Raw genomic sequence first — 14,083 nt, forward strand, 5'->3', positions numbered from 1 at the left:
AAACAAAAAGGCATCCTACAGTATGGAAGAATATATTTGTAAATGACATACCCAGCAAGGTGTTAACATCCAAAATATATAAAGAAGTCACATGCCTCAACACCCAAAAAGCAAATAACCTGATTAAAAAATGGGCAGAGGATCTGAACTGACACTTGTCTGAAGAAGAAATTCAGATGACCAACAGGCACATGAAAAGATGTTCCACATCGCTAATTATCAGGGAAATACAAATTAAAACCACAGCAAGATATCACCTCACACCATTTAGGATGGCCAACATAGGAAGGACTAGGAACAACAAATGCTGGTGAGGATGTGGAGAAAGGGGAACCCTCCTGTGCTGCTGGTGGGAATGTAAACTAGTTCAACCATTGTGGAAAGCAACATGGAGGTTCCTCAAAAAATTAAAAATAGATATACCATTTGACCCAGGATTCCACTTCTACAAATTTTCCCAAAACAACTTCTCATATTCAAAAGACATATGCTCCCCTATGTTTATAGCAGCACTATTTATAATAGCCAAGATATGGAAGCAACCTAAGTGTCCATCAGTAGATGAATGGACAAAGAAGATGTGGTACATATACACAGTGGAATACTATTCAGCCATATGAAGGAAACAAATCCTACCATTTGCAACATGGATGGAGCTAGAGGGTATTATGCTCAGTGAAATAAGCCAGGCAGAGAAAGACAAGTACCAAATGATTTCCCTCATTTATGGAATATAACAACAAAGCAAAACTGAAAGAACAAAATTGTAGCAGGCTCACAGAGTCCAAGAAGGGACTAGTGGTTACCAAAGGGGAGGGATAAGGGAAGGTGGGTGGGGAGGGAGGGAGAAGGGGATTGTGGGGTATCATGATTGGTGCACATGGTGTGTGGGGGGCCATGGGGAAGACAGTGTAGCTCAGAGATGACAAATAGGGACTCTGTGGCATCTTACTACACTGATGGACAGTGACTGCAATGGGGTATGGGGGGGTACTCGATAATGAGGGTGAATGTAATAACCACATTGTTTTTCATGTGAAACCTTCATAAGAGTGTACATCAGTGATGCCTTAATGAAAAAAAAAGAGAGAGTTAGAGCATGATAGCTCCTCCTACACCACCTCTCAGCTCTGAAACTCCACCATTGCTGGTTTACTCCTTTGGCTAGTAATCCCTTTGCCCAGGATCCTCAAATGCACAAGCCCCAGGAAGGCTGATGGCCAATGCAGTGAAGGCTCCCAGGGGATAGATTTCCCAGACAGTGCTCCTAGGTCAGAGCAGCAGTCTAGCCTGTTAGAAAGGGCCCTGGTCTGAGAACGCAGTACACAGGGCCCCAGGGGAGCTTTGACATGGACTGTTTTGGGTACAACTTTGCAGAGAAAGTCTTCTTATCAAAGAGCATGGTTGCCGGCCCTGATGGATGCCAGGCATTGGACTCTGGATCATGCGCTGATCACAGGAATGAGTCAGAATAAGATGGGTCCTGCCCTCACTGAGCTTGAGGCTTCAGGGAGCAAGGAAACAGCCAGGTGTTTTTCACACAGATACATGCACAGGGCGAGACTGCCACAAAGTGCAGGCAGCTGGCCTTGAGTCAGGCGGGGAAGACTTCCTGGGGGAAGCGGCCTGTGGGCATAGCAGAGGCAGAGAGGAGGGAAGACGGAGGGAGACCTGTACAGACGGCCCGTCTCCCAGGAGCCAGCTCCTTGGTGGGAATGCTAATCCGCGGGCTACGCTAATAGGGTGATTAACAGTATGAATCATGAGGGATGTTCAGATCAAATATCACAGCAAGATTACCGGAAGGAAGGTTATTCCCTCGCAGAGGACAAAGGGCTCTGTGGGGACGGAAAAGGAGTTTGGATGGGGACCCCGATGGCCTGTAAGACACAGCAGGGAACACCGGGGGGTGAGCACAGCTGGGGGTGTCGCACTGCAGCAGAGGCAGCACCTCCCCAGGGAACCTGGAAGTGGTCCGGCTGAGCCAGGGAGTGTGTCAGGGGACAGCTTCAAGTTGTATTTCAAAGACATGAAGACAAAGCTGGGAAACACGCTGCTAATGGATGCCCTCGCCTTCACACCAGAAACCTCTCTAACTTTTGCGTCTTTGAAAGCCAATCCCATCCTTGTCCTTTTCTCTTAGTTTTCTGAGTGTTTCTCCTCAGCATCTCCATGAGCTTTCAATGTGGCCATCACTAGACGAGCACCAACCCCCGCAGTCCTTGGCTGCCTTCCCTTCAAAACCCACTAAATCTCCGTGTGTAAACATGTCCTCACTGCTGGCTTTACCCGTGGGCGTTTGCTGGTGAGCCTGCGTGAACGGACCTCAGCCCGACCTTCCTCAGAGCCAGAGCCGAGCTCCCCGCGCTGGGCCAGCTATGCATTTCATCACACCAAATTATTTTGAGGCAATGGGACCCCTTCTCCTTCCTTCCAACTTAGCCTTATTTATATGGAAGACAAACCTGTGAAATATGGATGCATGATTTTATTCATGCCACTTAGCTTATATATCTCAAAATGCATAACATTTGCTAAAGAAAGTTGTCAATGAAACCACGAGGCTATTCTGATTAATATATGTAAGATTGAAGTCAGTAGCTATGAAGGCTTTGGTAAGCTTTGTATTTTTTTCTGATTGTGTAAGATCCAGCATGTTTAACATTTACAGTAATTATTGTTTATAAGTGTTTGTACGACAAACACTTGATTGCTCCTATCCCTGAACAGTGCCCTCTCCCACCCAGAACTGTTTTTGGTTCTATTTTTCATTTTAAATCCCAAGATCACTATTTGCCTTGATGTTATTCAAGAGCTCTGAAACTGATTGAAAATGAAAAGTATGGGATGGATTTTTGTTTCAAAGGTCTCTCTTTAGTTTTATCTAACCAATGCTCACACTCTTCCTCAAAAATATTAAAGTAAAATAGGAAACATGGGGAGCTCATGGTAAACAGGGTAAGTGCTGACATCCACGGAACACATTATCATGAGCTGGACACATCTGTTCTCATGTCATTGCACGACTCTGTGCTGGACACAGGTGACAGCCAGGCCTGGCATCCGAGCCCCCAGGTGTGGGTGCTCCCAAGGGGTGTGCCTGCTTGCAAAGTGTCGTGTGACCAGACTCGCGTCGCAGTCAGGATCGGGGCATCTGCTGCCCCCCTCTCGCAGTGACACGTTGCCGAAACACGGGCAGAGCGAACAGGACCAAGTCCAGCCCAAGCCGAAGATAGTGAGGAGCGGGCAGAGAGCGGCCGGCACAGGAACGCCCCTACCGCCTCGCTCACAGGCCTCCCCCGCCTGGGTCTCCTACGTGACCCTGTCAGAGAGGCTCTGCCCATGCTGTCATTTTTACATTAGAAACCGAGGCACCAGGCACTTGTCCCACTGTGTCAAAGAGGCAGGGTGGGGAGGTGACCCACGGTAGACTGTAGGAGTTGTGTTCTTAAACAGAACCTCAATCTGTAAGCATTCATTAAGATAATAGCATTTCAATGATTGCATCTTTAAAATACATTTAAAGTACTTAAACAGTAAAATCTGAATGATGTGTGTGCAGTACCCTCAAAGCATGTTCGTGGAGCACGGGCCGGGCCGCCCTGGGGCCTGCTTGTGGCTACGCTGTCAGTGTTGGGGGGAAGCCTGAAGATCACTGGGGGTGTACCGGGAGAAACATGGGCAAGGTGGCTGAGCCCAGGAGAAATGTAGGCCCGAATCTGAGCAACGTCAGTGGGTGCACAGGGGACCCGAGACCTGAGGGGGAGCAAGTCCCAGCTGGCAGGACTTGGAATCTGATTCGATGTGGGGGTGAGGGTGGGGAGGGGGTCCCGGGGAAGCTCTGGGCCATCGGCTGGGGCAGTTGGGGTGGCAGGGCCATTTACCAACAGATTCCTTCTTTCGACTGATGCTCGCCACCTGCCCTGTTCCCGCACTGCGGGTGGAGTAGGGGACACATGGGACCTGCGCAGCCTCTGGGGCCAGATGCCCATGGCTTATGACCTGGGGGAACGCGAGCAAGTCAGGAGCTTCTCTGTATCTAAGTTCCCTCCTCTACAAAAAGGGACATATTCATGTCCCCTATCACCTAGGGAAGGTGAGATGATTTAAATACATTCACACCTATCAAATCTTTAAAACATCTTATTTCCTGGCCCAGAGAAAGCACTAAGGAATGACTTACAGAAAGTAGCATTATTATTAAATTTTAGAGGAGACACAGACAATAAATACATACATAATAGAATTAGTTGGAGGAGTCTGAAGAGAAATAAAGTGGCATAAGGAATTGAGAGACAACAGGAAATCTATTAAACAAACAAACCAGGTAAGAGACCGCTCCAAATAGCTGACATGTGTGAATAGAGGCCCGAATTCATTGAGGGAGCAAGTGAGGTGAAGATTGGGAGACAAACCCCCAGGTCCCAAGCAGATGTACCCCCAATTTCAGCAGCTCCAACTTGGGAATGCGCTTGGTGCATTCCAGGACAGTAAGAGCGATGGGGAGGATGGTAGCAGGTGAGCCTGGGGGGAAGTCAGCGATCGGAGCAGGCAGGCCAGCCTACAGTGTGCATTCTGTTCCGAGGCATACCAGCAGCAATGTAATGGAGCAGCTAAGAGCTAGACTGCCAGGGTTGGGATACTGACCCCACCTCTTCCCAGGTGTGTGTATCAGTATCTTCACCTGCAAAATGGGGGTACCCGCCCTATAGAGTTGTGAGGCAGAAGTTAATATATGAAAGAACTCAAAACAGTGCCTGGTGCATACTGAGCGTCGTGTAAGTGTTGGCTACTCTTGTCATTGTTATCACTAGTGGATTTTGAGTCAGGGCCAACATAATCTGAATTCTCTGTAAAAAATATTACTCTGGCTTCTGTGTGAAGGTGATGAAGCTTGGCCTTTGGCAGTGGTGAACTGAAATGAGCTGACTTCTGACAGTGTTGCAGAGAGATCACTGTACGGAGCACAGACGGAAGACCATCAGGCTGGGTGTTCAGGACATCTCGTCTCCAAGTTCCCTAAGAATTACGTGTGCTGGGTCGAGCAAGACCAAGTCTTTACAACATGAGTGCCTACCTAAAATAGATGCACTGCTACAAAAGTCAATAAATAACAGCACCACACACACATACATAAAATAAAGGGAAAAGCAAGAACAAGCCCCTTGTGCCCTTCCTCCAAGAGCATTCACACTCTTCTGAGACAGGGGGTTCGTCGGAGCCCCTCCTTGAGATAGCCCCAATTCACTGACAAGCCGAAATCATTCTCTCAAATATAAATTAACCCAGTATTACTTTCCATGCAAGGAAAATACCGATGAAAACAAATCAACTTTACGAAAGCCTAGCCAGACGCTCCTGACAGCTAACAGAGTTGATCCTGAGCTAAGGGAGGTTAGCAAAGGTTAATGATAAAGATTTATTAGCCTTAAGCACAGTTTTATTTTTGAATTAAACAGACATCTTAAAAGGACATTGAAAATGGGAATTAATGTTTAGTAGCATAATCACACATGAACCCCAAATTCCTCTGGATTATTCCCAGCAGCACAAGGCAAAGGCTGGTGGGGTGGGAAGGGGGAGAGGCAAGGGGTGGGAGGGGAGTTAGCAGAAGGCTCCTCTTTGCTAGAGATAAACCTAAAAGTGTGTCCAGTTCAAAGGCTGCTTTTCTCAGCATCCCTTTTCCCAGGTGTGGCCATATAAATATATCTTAGCAAATGAATGGTAGGACCAGCTGTGTGGGACCCCCCAGGAAGACCTTCAAAAGCAAGGGGCCACATGCCCTCTCACTCTGCTTTCCCTGCCTCCAGCCTGTGGCTCCACACCTCAGCCAAAAGCTCCAGAAGTCTGGACCCCAAGGTTACCTTGAAAGTGGAAGCTGCAAATCGGGGTGAAAGAGCAGAAAGACAGCTAGACCTTGGATCCCCGATGGCCGCATGAGGATGCCATGCCATGTGGTCAGCTCGCCTTTGGAATTTAATGTAAGTGAGCAATCACCTTTTACCTGGTTTAAGTCCCTATATGTCAGGTCTGTTACTCACAATCCCATACAAGTATTAACCAATATTGGCGCTCACACTGCAGAGTGGGAAATGCCAATTTAAGTCTTTAAACATGCTGTGAGATAGGAATGATGGTCCTTATCCTATGGATAAAAGACCTGAAATTCAGAGAGATCACGTGACTTGCCCAAAGACACAAAACCCATAAGAGACTACGCCAAGATGTGAACCATGAGCCAGGCTTCCTCTGCGTTCCCTGTCCCCGCTCCCTGGATGATCCTGTCTCTGGCAGAAGGCCCAATATATCCAATTATCATGATCAAACTTGGCTCTTAAAAGAAATGGGGAAATTTAAAACTTCACTTTTTAATTATTCAATGAACCACTAAGCAACTAGTCCAGTAATCCTGGAGTCCAGTCCAAGCATAGGATGCCTGCTCATCAGCAGCAACTGTTTTACGTCTTGGTCGCCAATGACAGGATGCCTGGAGTCTACAAGCTGCCAAGGACCTGGAAATGGTTGAAATTAAACAAAAAATGGAATCCAAAATATGAAATAATACTGCAACGTCAAAATTAATAAATGCTTAACTGAATATCCTCAATATTTATATTGGTCACATTTAGCCTTCATAAAAATTTCATTTTATTTGCAAAGATCTTATAGGTAGATTTTCTTATTTTGCATTATTTCCTATTCATGTAGCAAAATCATGACTGTTCATGAATAAAGGGTTATTTGGAGCTAATTAACTTCAAACAAATTTTACAGGAAAAAGTGTGTATTTACGGTTGGAAATTGTTACATTTTAATACATTTCCTATAAAGTTGGGTGGGGTCACCAGGAAGTGTGCTTGGGACTTGATGGAGCTTTTGAGATGGCTCTGGGGACATGTTATGTGGTGGGGGGAAGGGGGTCCCCTCCATCAGCAGGAATCTTGCCCTTGAGAATGTACCCCTTGCCTCTAGTCCAGAGGTTCCTACATATCCATTCCTCTCCCCATGAGCATGTAATGGTACTCCCACATGTAATGGGGGTACAGACACCCTCATTTTACATGGGAGAATATTGGACAAGATGGACTTTATCATTTTTCATGGCTAAAAGGAAGCCCATGGCCCACCTCAGCACACATCCAGAAGAGGATGGACCACACAGACAGGCCCCACCTGCCTGACAACCATGGCTAACTCAGAAAACGATATTTGTTTTATTTTTATGATTATACTGTATTCCATCAGAACCAAATGAAAATGCATCTGTAAGAAGATCAAGAATAAAGACCTTCTGCCACACAAATCCATCCTCAGGGAAACTGTCTTTTATGTGAGGGCATCAAGACTTCAGAATTTCTTCCTGTAACTGTAAGTCACCACATGGAGGAGACTAAATCCTCCAATTATCTGTCACTAGTATCGACATATTAGCTACAGATACAGAACTTCAAGGTTCTCAGGGCGCAGGTTTATCTTGCATATCCCTCTGTGAATTTCTTCTTCAGTGTTTTCTCCACAATCACCTCATTTCACTTTTAGAGTCTGGGTCAGGAGGCGTGGGAGCAGAGATCAAGAACCTGGCTCTTCGAGAGCTGCTAGAGGGTCTGTGAGGGGAGGTCTTGGGCCACACTGGAGAAACAATGATTTGAAAGGGTCCAGAGCACCTGCCATCCCAGACATCTTCCCTACCAATACCCCGAACTCCATGCACCCTGATTCATTCTCAGACTCTCAGAGACCATTTGGGATCTTCCCCCTTTGGGATACTTGGCTCCTTTTCTAAACGTTTTTTTAAAACAACAATAAAATGACTTTTGAGAAATCAAAACAGCATGCTTTCCTCCTTTGAGATGCCTTCTCCCAAAACAAGCTGTTTTGCTGAGCCGCCAAGGGTTCACTGTTTTCTTAGCTGCGTGGAATTCAGTCCTGCCTGTTCCTTTCATTCTCTGGTCCAAGCTCTGTCCCCTGGTCTTTCACTCACTAATTCGGTAAATGTACATGGACCACTGACTCTGCCCCAGGTGCCCCAATGGGCATCGGGGAGCCAGGACGGGATAAAGCAACGTGGAGCAAGGGCCGCAGATGCAAATTCAAGCATCCTCCACACAGAGCCTTAATTTATACTCCTAGGTATCAAAATAAAACCTACTTATAAAAACTTTTTTCATTTTAAAAAGACCAGAATGACTCTGAACAATTGTACCCTGTCTTATGCTGTTTCACTGGCTAAAAACTCCTGCCTCCAGCAATGGATGGAAGTTCACTACAGGAGACAGTATCTGTGGCTGGACACCAGAGGTTCAGAAGCTCCAGAAACAGTGCCCGATAAACACAGGGGGTATGTAAGAAGCATTTACTGGAGAAGCAAACCCCACCAGGGCTAACATTTCAATCTGTGTAAATTTCAGGCATGTGTGCTGATTCTGGCTTCTGTAATAAAACTAAGAGTAGCCAGCATTTGTTGAGGTCTTACGATGTCAGGCTCCCTTCTAAATGCCTTCTATGGATTAACATTTTTAATTCTTATAACAATCCTATGAAGAGGGTGTTTTATTATTATTGTTGTTATTCATTATGATTATTATTCCCATTTTACAGAGGCGGGATATGAGGCCCAGGGAATTGGTAACAAGTCTGAGGTCTCACGGGAAGAGGAGGACCCCACTGAATGGCTCGAGAGTCTGGAACGTAGTGCTCCGGAGGCGGGGGACAGGAATGGGTGGGGGAACAGGCATGGGCACATCTCAACAAACCACCCCAAGAGGGGAACCGGCCTGACTCTGCAGGAGGACTGGGGGGAGAGTGACATCACAGCCTGTCCCATCCTGAGGCGAGCAGCTGGACTCCCGTGTCCTGTACTAACAATCGTCGGTTCAAGGCTGGGGTGGGGTGTGGGGATGGGGCACAGTGGGATTCAAAGGCCTGGGCAAGTCCAAATCTTGGACAAAGTGCTTGCAGGAGCCTGGGGGCCGTTCTCCAAAGTGAAGCCCCAGGTGCTGGCGACCGAAACGGAACAGGAGTGCAGTGTGGCGTGGGTATGTGCTGTGTGCCTACAGGTGGCCAGAACGGTGCTCAGAGAGGGAATCAGTCAATGTGACAGGGGCAGGGGATTGCCTTAGACAGCATGCTAGTCATTGTGATAGGGAGAGGGGATCGCCTTAGAGAGCCTGTGTGCGTTCTTTGTGCCAGTGGACTAGAGGCATGAAAAAGAAAGAAGAAAGGGGTCGGCCTTCAGAGAGGAAGGAACAGCAAAGCAAAGGCAAAGGGCCATGAATGACGGTACAGGAGACTGAAGAAACCTTCCTGGAGGAGGGCCTTGGAGGTCAAGCAGGTGTAGAGATGCGATCTCAAGGACCGAGGCTGAGCGGCAGCTCCGGCCCCAGAGGGAGCTAGTCACTGAATCGGCTGGGAGAGCAAGTCCCTGGCCTGTGCAGGGAGTCAAAGGTGGGGGACCCAGGCGCCATTGTTTCCGAGTCGAGTGGAGGCGGAGCGGGTGGGAGAGCTTCCTTCAGGTCTGAACCTACTCAGCCCCGTCCATCCAGACAGCACTGAGCGGTGCTCTTCTGGAGAAGCTCTTCTGTGGGTGCTCAGGGCCTGGGAGCAGGGCATTGTACCTGCTTAATATTCTCCATGAAAACAGGCATATCTGATATTTAGGTGTACTTTAATGGACACTGAAAAGAAATTAGGTTGATTCATTTGAAGAGTGAATGTCTCTCCCCACCCCTTACACGGTGAAATTCTTAAATGCTCTCACTTAATGGAAATGAAAATTACCTCTCAAAACATTACCAAAAGTAATCATAGCAATTTTCATGCATTTTCACAATTTACTGAGCTGCCTTTTCTCTTGCTTTGATGAGCAATGACTAGCAAATGCCTGCTTGTGCCTAATCACTTGATGCAGACTCAATAAGCCTGACCTTCCTCCCTCCTCCGAGTCCGACTTCAGCGCTCACACACCTAAGTGGGGAGATGAAACCTCCAGCAGGAGGAGATGCAAGAGCCAGTAAGTAGCACCGTTTTGGTGGAAGGAAATCACCAAGGCTAAGTACAGCTGACAGGTATTCACGGACACGAACATGGCAATTGTCCAGAACTCAGAAGAAAAGAGAAAACAAATCTGTGAAGCCACAGAATGTGAGAAGCCTTTGGACCAAACAGAATCACATTTTTCATTTCTTACTTCTGGGTTTTTCCCCCTGGAATATCTTAACCCTCACATTTTAATTGGCCATCTTCACCTCTCCATCCCTCAGGTCTAGTACTTTGGCTTGTGGGGGGCATCTGGAATGTTCTGGAAGAGGGAAAGGATGCCCTGGCCTCAGTGAATCATGAGAGGACCACTCTAATGTATACTTATTAGATACAGGCACCAGGCACCATTCTAATGATTTCCTTGCATAATTCATTTGATCCTTAACACACAGACTGAAACGCACCCCCGTGTAAGGTGGCTACCAGAGGACAGACGTATTTAAAAAGAAAACACAAATGTACGACTCTGCCCCCTAACTTATGAGACGACGTGCTGTGTTTGAACAGCGCTGGGTGTAGGTCCCCCACACGCTCTCGTTGCAGTGGGCTGGGCCTGTGAAGCAAGATCAGTGTGCTGAGCACGGTCCAGCACAGCCCCCAAGCCCGGCCCGCAGCTGCCTCCCATCTCCTCTCGGCCCTGTTCTCATCACCCGCCCCACCAGACCTGTGCCCTGACTCTCTCTTCAGGACCAGGGGACGTCCATCATTTGCCACCTCGGCCCAATCACCCTCCACTACCTGGGTCTGCTTACCCGGCCAGGGCTCATTTGAGAGCCAGTCTCAATCTCCACCTCGTACTTGTGTGACACCTCTCTGCTCCTCAGAGACCTCTGAGCTCCTCCAGGGCAGGAAGGCAGCCTCTGGTCCCCAGGGATGTGTGCCCCAGGACCAGCATGTGGCAGAATGCCACCTGTGCTTAGTGGCAACACTTATTCCAGCTAAAGGTTACTGTGAGCTCACTATGCACCAGGTACCATTCTAATGATTTCCTTGCATAATTCATTTGATCCTTAACACACACTGACAAGTGGGTGCCTCCTACCACCCCTTTTCATAGGTGGGGAACCCAAAAAACAAAGTGGTGCAGTGACTTTCTAAATCCACACAGCTGAGAAATGTCAGAAGTAGGGTTTGAACCGGGAAAGCACAGAGCCTGTGGGCCTTGCCACTGCTTGATTCTATCTCTCTAGACACAGAAAGCTTTTTCCATTTCTGTTTTAGAGATAAATGGAACAAAAAAGCCAAATTAAATATTTTGTCCCAAGAGGCCCACTCCACTAATGAGTGTCAAAAACACCATTAGATCCCAAGGGTTTTGACCTTCTGATTCTTTTTCAATCTATCATACTTCATTGTCTCAATACATATTTTTTCTTTTTTTTTTTAACTCAGAAATACATACAGGTAATGGAAAACATGCCTGGACGGTTGTATGCAAATGTGACTACTGAAAAGTCCTCCCATAGCTGTGCACAGAGGGCACCCCAGGAAGCGCTGGGGGATATTTTCCTGTGCTTGAAGGTGAGCTAGCCTCAGAGCTGCTCTGGACCATTCCCAGCTCCCGCCTCGCCCACCCCACCCCCCAGGAGAGCTGGACTCTACCACTTTCTCTCGGTGAGCTAAGCCACCGTATTAGAGGTTGGACCCCCCCGACTGGAGGCGGAGCTCAGCCGTTCCCTTAGGGGGCCCAGCAGCCCAGCTGAGGGATCAGACATGTGAGTGAGGCATGTCTGACATCATGATCTTAGATAATCCATCCTCTGCTGAGATCTCAGCTGAAAGCAGAGCATGAATGACCCCAGCTGTGCCCAGCCAACTCAAAGCAGCAAGAAGAAATCGTTTTAAACCACAGTTTCAGAGGGCTTTATAAGGCAGCAGGATCTAACTGAAGATAATATAATTGGAAAATTCACCTTGAGGAAGGAATCACCAATACCATCTATTCCTCACCCGTGGAGCAATCCCTCTTGTAATTATCACCGGCCTCCGTGTTAGCAATCTTCTCTAAATACTATGCTTGTGCAAAACTCAAGGGCACAACAATTATCACTGTGCCAAAGTAGACCAAAGAGGAAAATAGCCTTTTCCCCTAAATTGCATTCCATTTTTCTTCTTGTGTCTCTGCGCTGCACCACCACAAGCCTGCCTGTACCCAGCCACTTGCCAGGCTCTGCCAGATGCTGGATGCCCAGCAGTCCCCTGGCCCTCGCTGCAGAGCCTGCCAGCCTCACGAGAAGGCTCAGGCCACTAGGGGAACTCTGCAGAGTCACAGGGAAGAGGGGAGCCCTTGTCACAACCTGGGGGGTTCTTGAGGCCAGCTGGGGCGCTAGGTCCATCTGACTCCCAGGCCCCACCTTGCCCCTGAGAACAGGAGCTGGCCTCACACATGGCCACTCACAGATCAGACTGGACACTTACTTTGTGCCAGTTCCTGTCCTAGCACACCGACATTTATAATCTCTGTAAAATGTAAAACATCCTTTTCATTTACAATCTCTAAGAAAAAATGCAGCAGAAGGGAGATCGCAACCCTCATTTTCCAGGTGAGGAGATGAAGCTCACGTTGTCCACGCCTGGGGTCACACAGATAGTTCATGCAGTGTCAGGGTCCAAATCCCCCACACTTGCGGCCAACTCCATGAACCTTCTTCTGGCAGAAACCAGGCCGGGGAGGAGTTGAGACACAAATGGCAGTGCAGGTGGGGACTGCAGGCTTCCTGAGGCACACAGGGCTTGGCAAAGTGGCGGCCACCAGGCCTGGATGCCTGATGTTGTCCCCAGAGAAGGAGGTGGAAGAGAAAGACACTGTGGAGATGTGATGACCTAACTACCACTTAACGCTCCCCCCTGTCCAGAGTCCTACCAAGGGCAGAGAGTCTCCAGTATCTTTCCAGATCACCTGTTCCCAGTCTCCAGTCAACCTGTTGCCCATAATCACTGGCCTCACTTGTCACCCTCTGAGTGGTCTAAGCGACCTGCTCTGCCCCACACCTCCCACCTCCTCTGCGGCGGAGCTCAGCGGCCCCCTGCATCTACACCCCCAGCTGTGGTTATTCAGTCGCATGCAATCTTACTCACCAGTCATCATCAACAACAAAGGGGTCTACCTGCCAGGACAATTCCAAAAGCACTTTATGAAGCACACTTATGACCTGAACTCTTGACTCTCCTGGATTTGATTTCTGTAACATTCTTGGCTACCTCTACTTGTATAAAGTTAAGAAGACTTTCCATAGTTACATCTTTTTATCTCCTTACTTTCTGTCCTTCATCCTGAAGTTTTTTCTTCTTCTTCTCAAGGTCTGGCCGATCGACACATTCTCCCCAATTTATTAATGTAAATATCCTACTAAAATATAATCTTGATGCCTACTCTTATTTCTTATGTCATCTTAGTGTCTAGCCTTATTTTTTTATGTAATACATTCTGTATTTTTGCCTCAACACTTAATTACACCGAACTCATGCTGGGAGCTCTGGACACCCACAGCACCCCGGCCTTCTCTGCCCAGAGCCTGGGGGGCCCTTGGCAGCCCTTCTCCCTGGCCCAGGGGCCCTCGTTCTGCAAAGGAAGAGCGCCCACAGCTGCCCGCACACTCAGTCCTTTCCGACTGGTCGGTCATTGAATCTGACAACTGGTTTCTTCTCCCCTACCTGCTGGGTGCCACTCCCCATGCTCTTCCTCCCTAACTCGACTTCAGCCAACCTGGTTTATCCCTGGGAGGGTGCGTTTCCTTCAGCCGGATTCCCCTCACAACAAGGCAAACACACGGCCACTCCAACGATGGTTCTCCATTTCCAAAACTCACTCGTCCAACTTTCAACATGATGCACAGAGTGCCTCTCTGCACCAGGCACGCACTTCCCCCTGGCATACATTAAAAGACGCAGGTTTACCAGCCGGGAACAAACTGCCACCTGCTGCTCACCTGTATGCCCAACAATGGAGGCGCTCAGTCTGTGGGGGATTCTTGAGGACACCTTCAAGGTCACTCGGATCTGGTAATACCTAAGAAAAGAGCAGAGGACAGGCTGGTGAAGATCA

At 48.1% G+C, this 14,083-nt stretch overlaps 1 protein-coding gene across 2 annotated transcripts in view; it reads right to left on the bottom strand.

Annotated features, from left to right (window-relative positions):
* FAM135B (family with sequence similarity 135 member B) overlaps nt 1-14,083 on the bottom strand; it is a 275,686-nt gene that overhangs the window by 123,987 nt on the left and 137,616 nt on the right. For both annotated transcript variants that reach the window (XM_037023272.2, XM_037023271.2), the window contains exon 3: nt 13,968-14,047. In XM_037023272.2, coding sequence (XP_036879167.2) covers nt 13,968-14,047 — 80 coding nt within the window. The remainder of the gene's footprint in view (nt 1-13,967; nt 14,048-14,083) is intronic.

The sequence above is a fragment of the Manis javanica genome, chromosome 2 (assembly GCF_040802235.1).
Source record: "Manis javanica isolate MJ-LG chromosome 2, MJ_LKY, whole genome shotgun sequence".
Lineage (NCBI taxonomy): Eukaryota > Metazoa > Chordata > Mammalia > Pholidota > Manidae > Manis > Manis javanica.